The 16,332-nt window shown below is 41.0% G+C and overlaps 1 protein-coding gene across 1 annotated transcript in view; it reads right to left on the bottom strand.

Annotated features, from left to right (window-relative positions):
* Nucleotides 1–16,332, bottom strand: part of DNAH7 (dynein axonemal heavy chain 7) — a 184,480-nt gene that overhangs the window by 98,556 nt on the left and 69,592 nt on the right. The window contains exons 27-34 of the mRNA XM_060780806.2: nt 14,383–14,595; nt 12,720–12,818; nt 11,472–11,720; nt 8,484–8,633; nt 7,611–7,793; nt 5,647–5,823; nt 3,653–3,784; nt 713–937 (exon numbers count right to left, since the gene is read on the bottom strand). Coding sequence (XP_060636789.2) covers nt 713–937; nt 3,653–3,784; nt 5,647–5,823; nt 7,611–7,793; nt 8,484–8,633; nt 11,472–11,720; nt 12,720–12,818; nt 14,383–14,595 — 1,428 coding nt within the window. The remainder of the gene's footprint in view (nt 1–712; nt 938–3,652; nt 3,785–5,646; nt 5,824–7,610; nt 7,794–8,483; nt 8,634–11,471; nt 11,721–12,719; nt 12,819–14,382; nt 14,596–16,332) is intronic.

Raw genomic sequence — 16,332 nt, 5'->3', positions numbered from 1 at the left:
GAGGAAAGTTAGTTTTGGAATTACACTTTCCAGAATCCAAAAGACTTTGCAAGTTGCAGTTTCAAAAAAGTAACATTTTCAAGCTCTATGCTGTAAAGCAATCTATGCCCTACTATTGAAACTGTATGTATAGGCATGAAAGTGTACCAGAATTACTAACAGCATGCAGATAATTATTATATTTATTCAACCCTTTCCGATTACTTTGAACATGTTAATTGTTGATAAAGGTATTTGCAGATACCTCAGGAGAGGTTAGCCAGATTTGAAACAATGAATTCTAAAATCCATAATTTAAATGTCTTTCACAGTCCGGTGCAGAAACCATTTTTAAATCCTACTGATTTTGGCGGAAGAGAGGAAAGCAAATGCTTAATCAACTCTCTTGTTGAAACCAATGTGAATTTTAAGTGCTCAATTCAACCAGAACTATACACTTGGTGAGGGTTTTTTTTCTTTTTGAAGAGTGATAAAGAGCTAATTTCACTCAGTAGTATCCATTGTTTCTCCTGTTCTTTGTCATAGTGCAGTGAAGTGAGAAATACACTTCTAATAAATACATTTCCCTCTTTCCAACTATCATTAACTCATTTCTATAAGAAGTTAGTTCTCTAATTTAGTGAGGAATATTGATTTCACATTCAGGTTACAATAGGAAGGAGTATACCAATTAATTTTCTGAAAAATCTCTTTTCAGAATCAAGACACTTACATCTTTGACAAACCGGTAATCATAAATTGTTCCATCTTCTGGATATGGGACAGTCAGGATTTTTGCACGCAGATGTTCATGACCACTCAACAATTTGTATTTTTCTCTTGTTTCATCACTCATTGGCCCTTCAAGCAGCTCTCGCACGATCTTGTCAAATTTCAGCCGATCTGCCTCTACACAGCTGGCTCCAACAGACCAGGCAAGGGCAAACACAAATATGCTCTGAATGGTTTAAAAAAATCAGACATGAATTGTAGTTAGTGAGCAGTGCCATCCTACTTGGCACTGACATTTCTATGAAGCATATGGTCCACAGAGACAATGGGCAAAACAAGACAAGAGTAAAGAAGTGTTGGGGAAAAACATTGCTCCCAATACTAAGCTACAGATCTCACACTTAACATAACAGTTTGATGGAAATTCACAATCCTGCATAAGAGGATTTCTGATCACAAAAGAAATTTTTCTTTCCACCAAAACTGACTCTGGAGATTCCCATTCTACTAGGGACACACATTCCTGGACACAACTCTACATCACAACTGTGTCTGCTTGCTGGCCATCTCTCTATAGATCCCTTTCAACAAGGAAGCTTTTCTGACATTTACTGTACAGTAATGTCCTGTCGGTGCCAAAGGTCTATACCACTCAGTCCCATTGGGATATTATTACTGAAAAGCTTAATTCACTGTTCTATGCTGCTGAATTATTTGTTGCCTTGCTATTTCTTTATGATGTGTACTATTTTATATTGCAAAACACCCAGTGGCAAATATGTACAAATACTCTCATCAATGCTTATTTTAAGGGTTGTAGGGCAAACCGAAAAATAAAATTAACAGTCATCATGCTTTTTGTACGTCGCTCTTTCTGAAGGGGAGAAAGTTTACAATCCAAGACAGGATTACAGGCAGCTATAAAAAATAAGATCATTTGTACACATTGTACATGGGTTGCCAAAGCATACATATCATGCATGCTTTCAGACACATGGAAAGAAATATGGAAACATTCATGTTGACACAGGACATCAGTATTTTACTACCTTTGCTGTAGAAAACATTGCTGCAGCATTACTATTCCTGCAATAATTATAGTGCACAAAGAAAGATTTCCCACAGAAATCAATAAGAATAATGTTAGTTGTGATTAACCAGCCTCATAGATTTCAGTGGGACTAAAATCTGAATCCAATTCACTATTGGTAAAGATGTTTATTACAGTGCATTCCTAAGTATGTTTACTCTAAGATAAATTCAACAGGGCTCACTCCCCAATAAACGTGAATAAAATTACAGTTCTACAACACAGTTTTACACATATTTACTAGGCTTGTGCATGGATTCGGAGTGGTCATTTCTCTTCAGCCAATCCAGCTTGTTCGGCTTGGTTGGATGGTCATAACAGCAGGGCCCCAGCCTTCACATTTTTTCATCCATTACAGGACCACCTGGCAGCCGATCACACTCCTCCTCCCCTATTTGGTATCATGTGGTGTGCAAAGATGATGTGTCTTATGCAAGCTGTGCCTGCTTCCTTAACCCCGTTGCTGAAACCCAGGCTGCCTTGAAAGGAAAAAAAGAAGGGTCCAGGAAGGATGCTTCCTTAACCCCATTGCTGAAACCCAGGCTCCCCTGAAAGTCCCAGGATCGGAAAGGGGAACCTCATATGTTCCCCATTGCCGCCAATGGGCCGGATCTAGATGTATTTTTCGGCTGCAGACTGAAAGTGGCAGTTAGCTACCCGCCCGTTTTTGGGAGGCACACAAATACAAATATGTGGATCTATTGCAATCCAACCAGCGGAAATGGAACGAGGTTCAGCCAAAATGCATAAGCCTAATATTTACTAAGATGTAAGACCTACTGAATTCAGTGGCAAATATGTAGAAATTATTTCATCAATGCTGAGGTGCTACTATAAATCAGGCCTGGGCAAACTCTGACCCTCTGGATGTTTTGGACTTCAACTCACAGAAGCCAGTCATCTTACCAGTTGTTAGGAATTGTGGGAGTTTAAGTCCAAAACACCTGGAGGGCAAGGTTTGCCCATGCATGTTATAAATCAATTTAGGAGCTCGTAATGAAATACCTTTGCATGACTCAGAGCTTCAGGTACAATGAATACTTGGCAGCACCTCCAGATGTTTTATCCTACAACACCCATCACCTTCAGACCCCACAATTAATGAAAATAAACTGTGAACATTGTAGTCCAAACAATTCAGAGGTCAAAGATTCCTAACACTTGCATAGAAATAATGCAGCTGGAGCATGCTCATCTCTTTTAAAAAGTGCAAAGGTAGTTGCCCATCACAAATATATTCTATGTTTTAAGGAAGGGAAATTACATAAAGAACTTGCTGATGAGTCTCCTCAGGAGTGACATCTCCTATTTTGCTCTGCAGTATGAGAAAACAGACTGGAAAGGGCAAAGTAGGACACCAACATGTATAGAAACTTTATGACACTCAACTTTCCTGTTGGACTTCAGTGCTCACCTACCAAACTCAAACTCAGGGGCATTCTGTAATATCTTCATCAAAGAAAGCAGACAAGATAATGTAGATGTGGAGAGTGTCTGCTGCTACCTAGGGAACACAGATCTTGGTGCATTTGCAGAAATGTACAAGGGTTTTTCACCTTTCCCGCCCTTGCTATAGATTGGATTGAAGCCACTAAAACCTCTCACCTCCGGGACCTGAGTGTGCTAAGAAAATAAATCTGGTTCACAGATTATAATATATTGTGTTTGCACATTTTTAATGTATCAGGTTTACTGCTACATTTACCAATCCCCCAAGCAGTTGATTCAGCTTCTTTAAACTGTCAAAGGAAATATGTACATCAGTATCTGGACTACTCTCTCCTAAAAGATTCAGGAAGGTTAATTCAAATTGTGATTCCTAGTAAATGCATTTAAAAAAAACCTGCCCACCTCAAGCCAGGAGAATATTTCCCGGTCGGTAACCGTTTTAAGTTTTGCTTCATTATGAAATTCATCCATCATACAATCCATCAGATTCATTAAAGACCGAACTAAGTTTGTGTCAGATGTAGGGGACAGCTCCTAGAAAAGAAAAGGCACATGCTACACAGTATGGGAAACTTAACAATAAATTAGTCTCTTATATATATATTTAAATCATTACTTTGAACAATTAGACAAAGGATAATATTGAATTATGTGGCCAAGAAGAACCATGCTTACATTACATTTAATCCTGTATTTCTAAATTTGTATCTTACTAGCTTGAGCAGAGCAAGGTGTCGCACACCAAGGCTGGGAAGGCACCTTTGAACCAAACTCACACTCCAGAGTTCAATGAATAAGCAAAACAGTTTATTGAAGATTAAATGTAGCTTCAGCAAAAGAATGAAAGCAATAAAAAGTAATATAAAATATTGTCCATGGAAAACTGTCACTTCAAAACTTGGAAGCAATAATCCACAAGACTAAGGCACAGGCAAAGCCTTTAAATGGAAGACTTGACACACGATACAAACCAGAGGAGTAAAAATACACGAGAAACATAACAAAGATCCCCTAAGTTACATGAGTCCAGGATACCACTTGATTCCAGGAGCAAAACAAGAAATCATGAAAGATAATTGAAACCATGAAAACAACATAGGAAAATCCAAGGCCCAAGAAGCTAGAAACTGTAGAGAGGTTTGCTTCTTTACTAGACATTGATTCCTCTGAATAAATCAATCCAAATCAACCCTCATTTATACTTAAGAAATTATGCCTTTTTCCTTGAGAAATCTGAGGAGTACCTTTCTTAGATAACAGTCTCATCTGTCTTTGTTGACAAATCTCTTTTCTTCTATCTAACTCAGGGGAGTCAAACTATTCTACAACTCCAATTAACACATTCTTCTCAAATTCCGACCTTGATTCTCTTGGGAAAGCTAGCTCAGGCCTGTCAGCCTCTGGAACTGACTCTAACTGAACATCTACTGTTGGCTGACAATCCCAGAGTCCTCAGCTTCATCATGAACAACAGCACTCTCCTGTCCAGCATCCCCATTCTCAGACCCCTGTGAGTCTGTAGAAACTTGTTCACTGTTGTCTGAAGTCTCAAGCAATGAAACAATCACAGGCTGAACCACAACAGAAGGAGAATCAGAGATTAATTGTTTCCCCATTATTGCCACTGAATATATACTCAAGAGCAACTAGAACATTGGTTCCCAACCTGTGGTCCATGGACCACTAATGGTCCGCAAGAACTAATATATGGTCGGTGGCCTCACCATTACTACACCATTGCAACAAGAATGACTGCTCTCACGAAGCCCTCTTATAGTGCCGAGGCTTATTAAATATGGTTTTCTGTGGGCGAGCAGCTGGTGACTACTGGATGGAATACGTTCTGTATCAGAAACTAGAGATGATGTAGTCTATCCAATGCAATTTTCTGAATCAGCACCCCAAATAACCAAACTGAATCTAGTTGACCAAAAACTGATTCGTAATCCTTTTGGTACTGGGACTACTACTGCTCAAAGTAGTCCCTGGTCAAGTGGTCCCAGGTCAAGTGGTCCCTGGTCAAAAAAAGACTGGGAACCACTGAACTAGAAGATAAGAAAAGAGTCGGGAATTTTGGATCCACTTTCATCTATAGCAAAACTGCCAAAAAGAGCTGACAGGATATTGGTTCTCAACCTGAAAGTCCACACACTACTGGCCTACAACTCAGTTTAAGAACTACCAGACACGATCCCATATGGTCCTGGTGGAGTGGAAAGCTCTGGCAATACACATTCTTTAGCTTCATGTGATTATACAAATGGATGTTTCCTCAATGCTTGCCTGTAAGGGATGTTCAGAAGTGCTTTTGTTGTGTTCTCCTGCACGGCAGGAGACCTAATCCAACTCTATGATACTGACACATTTTCATTGCACAAGACCCCTCTTTACCTTACCTTTGCACACTTTCTAATAAATTCAACAGAAAGTGGGACCATTCTGTCAAACAAGGTTGTTATAAAGTCTTTGTGCATTGTGGTCACTGTGGGTGGCATCAGATGTAACCAGGACAGCATTACTGGTCTCCAACCTAACATCTGAGGTTCCATGTAGACCATGCCGCACCTAGAAACCTGCAGAAGGGAGATATATTTTCACAGAGCAAGGTGAAATCATGGCATCGGCAACTTTTCTTGTGCTGAAAAGAGCCCTATATGGGTAAGAACAAAGCTGGAACTATCTCAAAAACAGCGGAGGCTTTTGGCTCAGCTTTTGGCATGATTTTATTTTCCATGCTACTTTCAAAAGCAGATCTGGCTGTCTCCCAAATAAAGGATAGTTGACTATCAGATGACTTAATAGTCATTCTGTTGCCTGCCAAGAGCATCAGGTATATTCAGTAGTAGTGATACCATGCAATCCGTTTCAATTTTGGGTGAAAAAAATTAAACTGCCTTCTCTGATTTTTTTTTTAAAAAGCTGTAGGGAAAAAGCAAATTGAAAATAACTATAGATGAAGAATGGCTGCATTCGGTTTAGCAAACCCGTTAAACAAAATCCAATTTGTAGACAAAGTATCTATGATGAACCCCTTTTAAAATTCCAGATTGCAGATATAAGGGAATTCAGGTTCTGCCTACAGCACTGCAATAGATTCTGTGAAACCATTTTTTAAAAAGTGGGAATCCTAAATAGAAAAAAAACCCCAAGGAACTGGGAAAGTAATTATATAAGATAATAAAAGTTTTAAAAATTGGCATACTGATCCCCAACACATTCATTCAGAGATGTCCCAGTGATTTCAAGGAAATTAACTTTCAAATGTAAAGCACTTGGGAATTAAGCTTTAAACAACATCAGCAACTATGCCAACAGAAACAAAAAGATAAGCAGAAAGTATCTATTGGTAGGATTGGTTTCAAAGCTGTCTTTAAATGGCTTATTAATTTATTATGTCATTCTATCTGCATCCATGGCACTTTTCTCAGGTAATGCTGTAGAGAGTCAGCATGCACACTGCTTTGAGCACTGTATACTACAACTCTGGTTCAAATCAGCAGACAGTCACGGAAACCCATTGTGTGACTTTAAACTAGTCACTCTCTCTCAACCTCAGATGAAAGCAATGGCAAAATCCACTCTGAAAAAAGCTTGCCAATAAACTGTTATAGGTTTGAGTTACGAGTTTTTTGGGGCTGTATAGCCATGCTCCAGCAGCATTCTCTCCTAACATTTCACCTGCATCTGTGGCTAGCATCTTCAGAGGTTTTGTTGGCAGTTAAGCAAGTGGAGTGTTACAGGTTTGCCTTAAGGTTGTCATAGATCAGAACAGACATGAAGGTACAACAACACGCAAAACAGTTAGTGAATGACTCACTTGCACATGCATGAATATATGCATCCTTTCATAATGTTCGATGTCATTAAGATCTTTCTACACCAGAAATGGCAACTACTCAGCCCCGGAGACCAAATAAGTCATTGACTGCATCCTCTGGGAGCCTATGGGCAACTGAATCATTGTTTTCAAGCCTAGGAGATGCCTTTTGCAAATCGAAAAGTGATCCAAATCACTTCAACCTAAAATAGTTGGGCAATGAAGATGGTTTTCTGGCCAGCAAGGGACATTTGATTTTTTTTTTTAAGTTGCAATAAAACAAAAACCAGTGGGTTATTGGGACCTCAAAAAGAGTTGGCCCTCAGGTGGCATGCTCCTCTTCCCTGCTTATTTCCAATGCACCTTATCCCTTAATAGGATGTTTAGACCATTATAACCCAGTGAAAAGCATTGGTATCCTTTCAATCATGCTATGAATCCATCTTTCAGAAAACAAGGAAACAGAAGGAAGTGGGTCCCTAAACAATACAAATTTGACAGAATATCACTACTAGAAAATGCATTCCAAAGGTGGAAACTTACAGTAGCAGGAGAAGCAACTTCCAAGTCCATTGGTTCAAAAATAAGGCTCATTTGTGGCGACATCTGGATGATTTCACCACTCATCAAACAGAGTTTCTTATTATCATCCAGCACAGTGTTCATATTTTCAATCCATACTGCATCCACTGGCCCATCAAAAATGAGCCACTTTCTATCAGGTGTCTGGGACGAAAGAAAAAAAAAGATAGTTTTGGTACAAAGAATATGAACTCCCATGCCGGGTCAGAAATGCCTTCTTAACAGCTGCATTCCTCTTTTCCTCACACATACAAAGGAATTTTTCTTTTAAGATGGATCCTGCAGCAACATAAGATGTGAAGATCATCAAAAAGGAGAAAATATGGCGGACTAGTTAGGTTTAGATAGATGCAGTGCTGAATGAGACAGTTTGTTGTTCCTATATTTCACTACCAACAATGGGGAAAGAATGCTTGATTTTCTGCTCCATAGTCCAGAAGTACATGACTGCCTTTCAGTGCTAGGAATGCACTAGGAATGACAAGAATATTTCCTGTCCTGGTCTATGACCAAAATAAATTATTTGATTTGACAAGAATATTCACAAAAGTTCTCATCCAGACACTTTATATATGTGATCTATACACACCTGTTTGGCAAACTATTCCAATCTTGGGTTGCTGTGAGTTTTCCAGGCTGTATGGCCATGTTCCAGAAGCATTCTCTCCTGACATTTTGCCCATATCTGTGGCAGGCATCTTCAGAGGTTGTGATATCAGGAGAGAATGCTTCTGGATCATGGCCATACAGCCTGGAAAACTCACAGCAAACTCACAGTGATTCTGGCCACGAAAGCTTTCGACAACATATATCCCAATCTTTCAGAATACTTACAGTTGAAGAAGCAAATGCCCTAAAGCTGACAGCTAGGATGCCATCACTCCATTCATGGGAGACGGGATCAAATTGTCCATACAGCTGCCCCATGGTTATGGCTTTGGGGTTGATTACAGTGATCTGCACTTTGTTTTCCTCCATAAGCCCCTACAAAATCAGTTACATTTGATAAATCCAACGAACACTACATTCAGTAAAATCTACATGTGTGCATATGTATACAGACGAGCTTCTGTATCCATGGATTCTGCATCCATGGGCTCCACCATTCACAAGTTTAAAATAGGTTTTTTTTTAAAAAAAAACTTGATTCTGCCATGTTATGTAAGAGATATCATTTTAGTCTGGCATTACATACAGTGGGACTTGAGCATCCATGGATTTTGGTATCCATGGGGTGTCCTGGAAGCAAATCCCAGTAGATACTGGGCCCAATGTATATCTATCTAGTACACAGTTTAAAGTGAACAAATGATTGAATAGATAGATAGATAAATAGATGATAGATAGACATATGATAGATAATAGATAGCTAGATAGATGACAGATAAGTAAGTCGGTAGGTAGATGATAGATAGATAGATAGATAGATAGATAGATAGATAGATGATTGATAGATTACTTTTCACACAGGTCACCCAAAGATAGAGAGATAGATAGATAGATAGATAGATAGATAAATAGACAGATAGATTGATAGATGATTGATAGATTTTTACTTTTCACACAGGTCACCCAAAGATAGATAGATAGATAGATAGATAGATAGATAGATAGATAGATAGACAACATCTAACAAAATTTAAAAGCAATTTAAAACAATTTAAAAACAACAATATCAAACATTAAAAGCCTGTCAAAACAGGTATGTCTTACATGCCCTGCGGAAAGCTGGTAAGTCCCGCAAGGCATGGACTTCAGGTGGCAGAGTATTCCAGAGTGATGGTGCCACTGCTGTGAAGGCTCTGCGTCTGGTTGCTGTTAGACGCAAGGTCTTGACACTGGGGACTTCCAATAGATCTTGGTCCTCAGAACGGAGGGATCTCTGGGGTTGGTAGGGGGTGAGGCGGTCCCTCAGATACATCGGCCCCAGACCATGCAAGGCCTTAAAGGTGAGTACCATCACTTTGAAAGTGATACGGTGCTCAATTGGTAACCAATGCAGCTGTAGTAAGATTGGGGTTATGTGGCATCTCATTGGAATTCCCGCAAGAAGCCGAGCAGCTGCATTTTGTACCAACTTGAGCTTCTGGATCACCGACAGAGGAAGGCCAATGTAGAGCGCGTTACAGTAGTCCAGTCTTGAGATGACTGTAGCCTGGATCACCGTAGCTAGGTCATCCCTGGACAGATAGGGGGCCAGCCGTCTAGCCTGCCGCAGATGAAAGAAGGCGGTTCTGCTAACGGCGGAGACCTGGACCTCCATCGTCAGCAAAGGGTCCAAAAGGACTCCCAGACTCTTTACCAATGATGACGGGCATAGCGCCTCGCCATCCAGGGTAGGCAGCTGGATGTCCCCACTGCCCGGTCGACCCAGCCATAAGATCTCCGTCTTTGCTGGATTCACCCTCAACCTGCTGGCACGCAGCCATCCAGTAGTGGCCTCGAGGCACTGATGGAAACAATCGGGTACAGAGTCCAGTCGGCCTTCCATCTTCAGCACCAGCTGAGTGTCAGCGGCGTACTGATAACACTCAAGTCCAAAACCTCGAACGAGCTGAGCAAGTGGTCGCATATAGATGTTCAATAACAGAGGGGAGAGAATGGCCCCCTGAGGAACCCCACAAGATAGAGGGGACCTCTCAGAGACCAGGCCTCCCCTCACCACTCGCTGTCCACGGTTGTGAAGAAAGGAGGACAGCCAGTTTAAAGCTGTCCCCCTGACTCCAGCAACAGCAAGGCGGTGGGTCAAAAGATTGTGGTCGACTGTGTCAAATGCTGCTGTGAGATCCAATAACACAAGCAGCGCTGACCCGCCCTGGTCAAGCTGGCATCGAAGGTGATCCATGATGGAGACCAGCACAGTCTCTGTCCCGTGCCCCACACGGAAGCCGGACTGGAAGGGATCTAGTCCGGCTGTGTTGTCTAGGAATTTTTGCAACTGCTCCGCTGCTGCCCTCTCAATCACCTTGCCCAGGAACGAGAGATTCGAAACTGGGCGGTAACTGGAGGGAACCAAACAATCTAAGTCTGGTTTCTTCAGCAGGGCAGACCACTGCCTCTTTTAAACCCTCTGGAAAAACTCCTTGCTCAAGGGAGCTGTTTATAATCTTCAACAGAGGGTCGCGTAATCCCTCCAAGCAGGATTTCACCAACCAAGAGGGACACGGATCGAGGGAGCAAGTGGTCGGTCTAGCTGCAGCTATGAGCCTATCGACAGCCCCTGCGTCCAGCGGGATGAACCGGTCAAGGATGGGCCCAGCAGGATGGGCCCAGCAAGATAGATGATAGGTAGGTAGATGATAGATCGATCGATCGATAGATGTTTACTTTTTCACACAAGTCACCCAAAGATAGATAGATAAGTAGGTAGGTAGATGATAGATAGATAGATAGATAGATAGACAGATGATAGATAGATAGATGATATGTAGAAAGATGATATAGATAGATAGATAGATAGATAGATAGATAGATAGATAGATGTTTACTTTTTCACACAGGTCACCCAAAGAAACACAGACAGACAGACAAACAGACAGACAGACAGACAATAAATAGATAGCTAAATAGATGATAGATAGGTAGGTAGGTAGATGATAGATAGATGATAGATAGATAGATGATTGATAGATAGATAGATAGATAGATAGATAGATAGATAGATAGATAGATAGATGTTTACTTTTTCACACAGGTCACCCAAAGAAAGACAGACAGATAGATAGATAGATAGATAGATAGATAGATAGATATGTAGAAAGATGATAGATAGATAGATCGATAGATAGATAGAGGATAGATAGATGATGGATAAATATTTACTTTTTCACACAGGTCACCCAAAGCAGCTGCCAAAACCCGATATGCCGATGTTTTTCCTCCAAAGGGCTCTCCGACTATCATAAAGCCGTGGCGTACAATCATCATTTCGAATATCTGCAAAATTTTCTCTGAAAAAAAGCCAGTCATTTGTAAATTCATCTCTTCACAGTTTTTCTTGATGGCTTCTAGTATGTCGTTGTAATCTGGTTTCGGCAGCTTCACACCAGGAAACAAATCTGAAGTAATGCCCTGTCAAAACATGAATTACGTTGTATCTTTACCATAAGTAGTGCAGGCGATCTCCGGTTTTTCTGTGATGTAGCAAGGACAAATACATCACATCTTTTAAACCAGCAATCTAAACACATTGTTATACAAAGACAGCCGTCAGATAAGAACGCTAGAACACATTTAAAATGAGCTACCAAAGAACTACAAATCCATGTTAGATTGCTATGAAAATGAGATATTAAAACAAAGATGGAGGAAGGGAAAAGGTTACACAGCATGATAACCTACTCCCAAAATAGGCCAAAAATTATGGATTTGGTGAGATATTGGATTTCAATTGCAGATTGAGACACATGGCTCCCCCATGGTCTACAAGAAAGTGAGGCAAGGATGGAAATTCTCAACCATTTTGTGTTTGCATTCAAAGTTGTCAGGGTAGTTTTCTCCCCAGTGTGGGAGAAAATGTATAAAAAGGTAAAGGATTCCCCTAAGCATTAAGTCTAGTCGAGTCTTACTCTGGGGGTGGTGCTCATCTCCATTTCTAAGCCAAAGAGCCAGCGTTGTCCATAGACACCTCCAAAGTCAAGTGGCCAACATGACTGCATGGAGCATCGTTACCTTCCTGCTGAAGTGGTACCTATTGATATACTCACATTTGCATGTTTTCGAATTGCTAGATTTGCAGAAGCTGGGGCTAACAGTGGGAGCTCACCCTGTCCCACCGATTTGAACCACTGACCTTCTTGTCAGCAAGTTCTGCAGCTTAGTGGTTTAACCTATTGCACCACATATTCACTCACAATAAAGTGGAGGATGGCTACACGGCTGTCTTGTTAGCGTATCTTTTTTACATTTTGTAGATTGTTCTTTAAATCCGCTGAACATCCAGTGCTAACATATTTAACTAGAATTGCAAGTGTGCTCAGAGAAGAAACATGAGAACATCATCAGTATAATAGCATACTGTACATATTACTTACCCTTCATATGCATTCATTGTCTCCTGAAGTCACTTACCTCAAAAAGTGGTAGGTCGTGGGATAAGAACTTTGGTAAATTTACATCAATGATGGATCTAAGCAACAAAATTTCTTCATTTTCTTCTGGATACTTGAGCTATATTAAAAAAAGAAAGATCATTTTCAGAGTTAAAGTGTTGGACTTTACCTGCAGTACCATAGTTTTAAATGCGAAAATGTATTTTAAGTATGCCTAGCTTGCACATCTTACTACAATGAATATGCTCCAAATACAGGAAGCCCATGTATTACGTGAGCTTAGCCATCTGGCCAATATAGCTTTTGTTCTTTAAAGAATCCTGAAGATGGATCTAGTGAGATGTTATTGTAGTTTTTTTCCCTTTCTCTCGCTTTGTATCTTTATCACTTTTGCTTGGCATTAAAAAGTATATCTAAAATGGATCAAAAAATAGCAAATCCCATGATATTGCTTGGAAACATCACAGGTCCCAAAGTCCCCAGTTGTGAAATGGGTTAAACCCTTGTGAGTGTTGACCAAAAGGTCAACAGTTCGAATCCAGGAAGCAGGGTGAGCTCCCATCTGTCAGCTCCAGCTTCTCATGTGGGGACAACAGAGAAGCCTCCAACAGGATGGTAAAACATCTGGGCGGCCCCTGGGTAACATCCTTGCAGACGGCCAATTCTCTCGCACCAGAAGCGACTTGCAATTTCTCCAGTCGCTCCTGACACACAAAAATCACAAGTCCCATCTACATTTCCATTATAATGCAGATTGGACTGGTTTATACGGCAGTGTAGACTTACACAATCCAATGCAGTTCAGTCTGCATTATATGAATCTACAATGACCATATAATGTAGTTCAATCTGCATTATATGGCAGTGTAGATGGGGCCACAATATTCAGCATAGGAGAGGCACTTTTCAGGTTGAGCAGATCTATTGGAGGGAAAACATCTCTAGCCAAGGAATTCTGTGACACTTGAATAGGATTCCTTTGTTAATGTATTTCTAAGTGTATGCTTTCAATTGTTTTGATATGGCTAACAATTTAATTCTATTTTAATGCTGACTTTCTGTATTTTTAATTATATTATAATCATTCCAATTTGTAAGCTGCCTTAAGTCTCAATTTTGGTAAAAGATGAGGTATAAATAAAGAGGAAGAGAAGGGGAAGAGGGAGGAATATAGGTACTGAATGGCAATCTTATGAGGCACAGAACAAACATTTGGTCAGTAAATCCATCCATCTCGTCACCAACTGAGTTCACATGAACTTTCACCAACAGTTCTGAAACCTGATCCCAATTTATTATTCTTATTTGTTCATTAACATTTTGTCAGCGTTTACAAGTGATGGGATCTTGGGCTTAATATGACACAGGGAATCATGTGCCAGAGTTGTGACGCAAAGGTGAAGGAGGAGTGCTTGCCCTGACATTTATTGCCAGTTTGATGGTTTATAAAACCGGGAAAGATTTATAAGCCTGGCCGCTGAGCAGCACAGAGAACTCCTGGAGTTGCAAACATTCATTTGTGCAATGCCAGCTTTGTAATGCTGATATATAAAGTGCCTGTGGGGCTGTGTACATAAAAGGCCCTTGATCTGATTCAACATCAGACACAAATGAGAAGCACAGATTCACTTACAACAAAATACTGGAATGCCAGGCTCTAATCAAACCAAAAAGCTCCCTACCTTCAGGTTCCCAGCCGCAGTGAGCACTGATTTCACCGCTCTCATCCCATAATCGTAGTGATGCTGGGAAGACAACTGCTCAGAACACAGGCGATAGGTAGCTACAATTTTCACAGACAGAGGCCGAGCAGTAACAAATCCACAGGAGTAGAGGACAATTTCCGCAATCATGGCATAATCAGGCACCATCATAGCCACAGTTCGAAACAAGGCCTAGTAAACAAGCAGTGATGGCCAGGTTAACCTCAGAACCCCAGAATAATCCCTGCAAATAACCAGCTTCCAGGACTACAAAAGAGAGTTATATCCAGAATGTTAACAATTTTACAGTACTAATTTGATGAGCTCAAAGGAAATCTTGAGTCTTTCTTCCTTGGATTGGAAAAGGCAGAATCCAAAAGCACTTAGGTGTTTCTTCTCTCCCCCCCCCCCCACTTTTCTCTCTCTCTCTTTCTCTCTTTCTCTCTCTCCCTTCCTCTCTCCCTCTCCCTCTCTCGTCCTCTTTCTCTCCCTTTCCCTCTCTCCATCCTTCTCTCCCTCCCTCTCTCTCTCTCCCCCCCTCTCTCCCTCCCTACCCCTCTCTCTCTCCCTCTCTCCATTCTTCTCTCTCTCCCTCTTCTTCCCTCTCCCTCTCTCCCTCCTTCTCTCTCTCCCTCTTCTTCCCTCTCCGTCTCCCTCCCTCTCTCTCCATCTATCCCTCCCCCTCTCGCTCAATTTCTCTCTCCCACTCCCTCTTCTTTCCTCTCTCTCTCTCCCTCCCTCTCCCTCACACCCTCCCTCCCTCTCTCCCTCTCGCTTTCTCTCCATCTCTCCCTCTTCCTCTCTCTCCCTCCCTCTTTCCCTCTCTCCCTCCCTCTCCCCCCTCTCTCTCCTGCAACTGCCCCAAACCTGCTCAGACTGGATTTACACTGGCCTAGATCCCAGTATTTGATCCCAGATTATCTGACAGTGTAGACTCATATAATCCAGTTCAAAGCAGATTATCTGGGATGAGATCCTAGGATATAGGGAAATATAGATGTAGCCTCCCAAACCTCTGGAACAGAAAAGCCAGCTGGCAAATGTACATCACTGGATTTCACCCAGCCAACAGTGCTCCTAAACAAGGAATACAAAAGTCAATTTCCTTATCCCACAAAAGTCTCCCTGAGCCAGCCAGCAAAAAATATCTGGAGAAACAATGCTTTTAGAACAAGATTTCTTGATAAAGACTGGGCCAAAGATTTGATTGAAATACAAAAATGTTTACTTTCATAAAAGCAGAACCCCTGAAGAACACCGGATACGTCAATGGTCCATCTAATCCAGCGTTCCCTTTCTCAGTGTCCAGCCAGATGTTTCTGGCAAGTTTGCAAGTAAGACACGGAGGAACACATTCAATAGTGGCTGGATGAGTATTACAATGTAGCCCATATCTTGTGACGTCTTCCCTTAAACAGAATATCCATTCTGCCCCGATATACTGTAGAGTGGAGATGCCTGTCTCCCACCTATCCTTTGCTTTGGCCAGCCATATTGTTTTAACTTCAACTTTCTAAACTAAGCTATTGTTTAATCTGCTTTTAGAACATTCAAATTATTTTTATTTCTTTACATTCTTTTCTTTTAGTGTGCTATATTTAAACTGACCAGCTGATTTTACTGCAAACCACCCAGAGATCTTACAATAAGGAGTGAGCTAGAAATACTATAAAGACCAATAAAAGTAGCAATCTACAGGACAGATATATGAGTCAATATGCCTCCCACAGACAGAAACAGGGAGAAGAAGGAAAGTAATGACTTAGAAATATAGAGTGGCCTAAAATAATAACCACGCTATAGTTGCTACAACAACAGTTGAGAAGGGATGCAGAAAATAAGTACTGGCTTCCTGTCGGCATCATGAAAGTCACAAGATGATGAAGGAATTAGAAAGGGCAGGAGAAGGAACTGCCTTCACATAAATAG

Source organism: Anolis sagrei, chromosome 1, assembly GCF_037176765.1.
Source record: "Anolis sagrei isolate rAnoSag1 chromosome 1, rAnoSag1.mat, whole genome shotgun sequence".
NCBI classification, from domain to species: Eukaryota; Metazoa; Chordata; class Lepidosauria; order Squamata; family Dactyloidae; genus Anolis; species Anolis sagrei.
Note: the sequence above shows the minus strand (reverse complement) of the source record. Positions and strands in the feature narration are given on the sequence as shown.